At 40.0% G+C, this 2,692-nt stretch overlaps 1 protein-coding gene across 2 annotated transcripts in view; it reads right to left on the reverse strand.

The window, feature by feature from the left end:
- Positions 1-1,395: 1,395 nt before the first annotated feature.
- LOC102288746 overlaps positions 1,396-2,692 on the reverse strand; it is a 6,990-nt gene continuing 5,693 nt past the window's right edge. Inside the window, exons 4-5 of one of the 2 annotated variants that reach the window (XM_005945878.3) lie at positions 1,863-1,982; positions 1,396-1,692 (exon numbers count right to left, since the gene is read on the reverse strand). In XM_005945878.3, coding sequence (XP_005945940.1) covers positions 1,622-1,692; positions 1,863-1,982 — 191 coding nt within the window. In that variant the 3' untranslated portion in view covers positions 1,396-1,621. The remainder of the gene's footprint in view (positions 1,693-1,862; positions 1,983-2,692) is intronic. The other variant, XM_005945877.3, reaches the window with a different exon arrangement.

Raw genomic sequence — 2,692 nt, forward strand, 5'->3', positions numbered from 1 at the left:
CACAAACATGAATCAATTTTATTGGAATTCCACGTGAAAGACCAACACAAAGTGGTGTACACGTGAGAAGTGGAATGAAAATCATACATGAGTCGAAACATTTTTTACAAATAAATAACTGAAAAGTGGGGTGTGCGTAATTATTCAGCCCCCTGAGTCAATACTTTGTAGAACCACCTTTTGCTGCAATTCCAGCTGCCAGTCTTTTAGGGTCTGTCTCTACCAGCTTTGCACATCTAGAGACTGACATTCTTGCCCATTCTTCTTTGCAAAACAGCTCCAGCTCAGTCAGATTAGATGGACAGCGTTTGTGAACAGCAGTTTTCAGATCTTGCCACAGATTCTCGATTGGATTTAGATCTGGACTTTGACTGGGCCATTCTAACACATGGATATGTTTTGTTTTAAACCGTTCCATTGTTGTCCTGGCTTTATGTTTAGGGTCGTTGTCCTGCTGGAAGGTGAACCTCCGCCCCAGTCTCAAGTCTTTTGCACTCCAAGAGGTTTTCTTCCAAGATTGCCCTGTATTTGGCTCCATCCATCTTCCCATCAACTCTGACCAGCTTCCCTGTCCCTGCTGAAGAGAAGCACCCCCAGAGCATGATGCTGCCACCACCATATTTGACAGTGGGGATGGTGTGTTCAGAGTGATGTGCAGTGTTAGTTTTCCGCCACACATAGCGTTTTGCACTTTGGCCAAAAAGTTCCATTCTGGTCTCATCTGACCAGAGCACTGTCTTCCACATGTTTGCTGTGTCCCCCACATAGCTTGTGGCAAACTGCAAACGGGACTTCTTATGGTTTTCTGTTAACAATGGCTTTCTTCTTGCCACTCTTCCATAAAGGCCAACTTTGTGCAGTGCATGACTAATAGTTGTCCTATGGACAGATTCCACCACCTGAGCTGTAGATCTCTGCAGCTCGTCCAGAGTCACCATGGACCTCTTGACTGCATTTCTGATCAGCGCTCTCCTTGTTCGGCCTGTGAGTTTAGGTGGACGGCCTTGTCTTGGTAGGTTTACAGTTGTGCCATACTCCTTCCATTTCTGAATGATCGCTTGAACAGTGCTCCGTGGGATGTTCAAGGCTTTTGCAAAGAAGAATGGGCAAGGATTTCAGTCTCTAGATGTGCAAAGCTGGTAGAGACATACCCTAAAAGACTGGCAGCTGTAATTGCAGCAAAAGGTGGTTCTACAAAGTATTGACTCAGGGGGCTGAATAATTACGCACACCCCACAGTTATTTATTTGTAAAAAATGTTTGGAATCATGTATGACTTTTGTTCCACTTCTCACGTGTACACCACTTTGTGTTGGTCTTTCACGTGGAATTCCAATAAAATTGATTCATGTTTGTGGCTGTAATGTGACAAAATGTGGAAAAGTTCAAGGGGGCCAAATACTTTTGCAAGCTACTGTATAGCTCAGACTTTACTCTTTACAAGGAAATCTGATAAATGGCATACAGAGAATCGACTCCTCCCCCTTTAGCTTCCAAAATAGATGTACTTTCCATGAGCAGGAACAAAAGATGAAAACTAGATTTCACAAACAGCCACTATTGCATCAGCAGTGATTAATCACCTCCTTTGGTTCAGAATAAAGTACATTCACATCCTCACTTAAAGCTCGTCTGAGTTTGTTTTTGTCTGAGAGAAGTCACCATTTTGCACATTTCTGTCACTGGGAAATCCTTCACAAAGAGAAAATGAAAGATTAAATTATTGGAGAGACACAGTAACAAAGTCAAATGTCAACAAACACTAGAAAAACTGTTAGTGGCTGATAAAAAGCTGCAGCAAGAGCAACAGAGTCACTCTGGTTTAACCAGTAATGCAATAAATGTAGCATAAGGAAACTCACTGTGAGACGTTCCACGACAGTACCAAATCAGCAAAAATCCAAGCGCCAACACAACAGGGACCCCTTTAAATAATATCCTGAAAAGGGGGTCCAGGCTGGTTAATGAATATAGATAATTCCCTGGAAAAAGAAAAAAAAATACAATAACTGATATTATGAAATGTTCCACAGTTGTGTGTATCATGACTATTACCGTCTTTGCATTTAATGTCACAGCACATTTATTGTAGTAGAAGTACCAGGCAACCCCTAAGATCCATCTTTGCTGAAATAACAATTTAAAATGAATGATTACCAGATGGACATGTGACACTGACTTGACATGTAGGCTCTGAGAGGAAGTTGCTTTCAGTCTCGAGTCTACTGTGAAAATAGTGGACGTCAGTTTCTTTATTCTTTATTCTATCTTTATATTGTTTTCTTTCATTGAAGAGTGTGGAAAGAGTGAATAAATGAAAGAATGCAGGAAATAAGTTATTCAGTTATGTAAATGATAATAAATCAAGTAAAATAAAAGTTTGTTGTGATTTCATATCAACTGTGTTTGAGTTAATGCCATCAGTCTGCTGTAAGTTGCCAGTTACTGTTTCACTTCTGGAGTTTATTTCTTTGACACTACAGAGCTGGTTTGTTATATTTATGTAGGTTATAGTGAGTATAATAAACTAAGTAAGTAACTAATAGTTAAAGCTGTACTAGTTGTTTTCACCTAGTTCTTGTGTAATGTTTAGCTTAGTACATTCCTCCCAGTGAAATATTAACAATCAGCATATTTCACAACTGTACATTTCAAACAATCATCCGGCAACTCCACATTTTTCATTTACCAT

Source organism: Haplochromis burtoni, unplaced genomic scaffold (genome assembly GCF_018398535.1).
Source record: "Haplochromis burtoni strain Fernald_Lab_line unplaced genomic scaffold, NCSU_Asbu1 Contig_462, whole genome shotgun sequence".
Lineage (NCBI taxonomy): Eukaryota > Metazoa > Chordata > Actinopteri > Cichliformes > Cichlidae > Haplochromis > Haplochromis burtoni.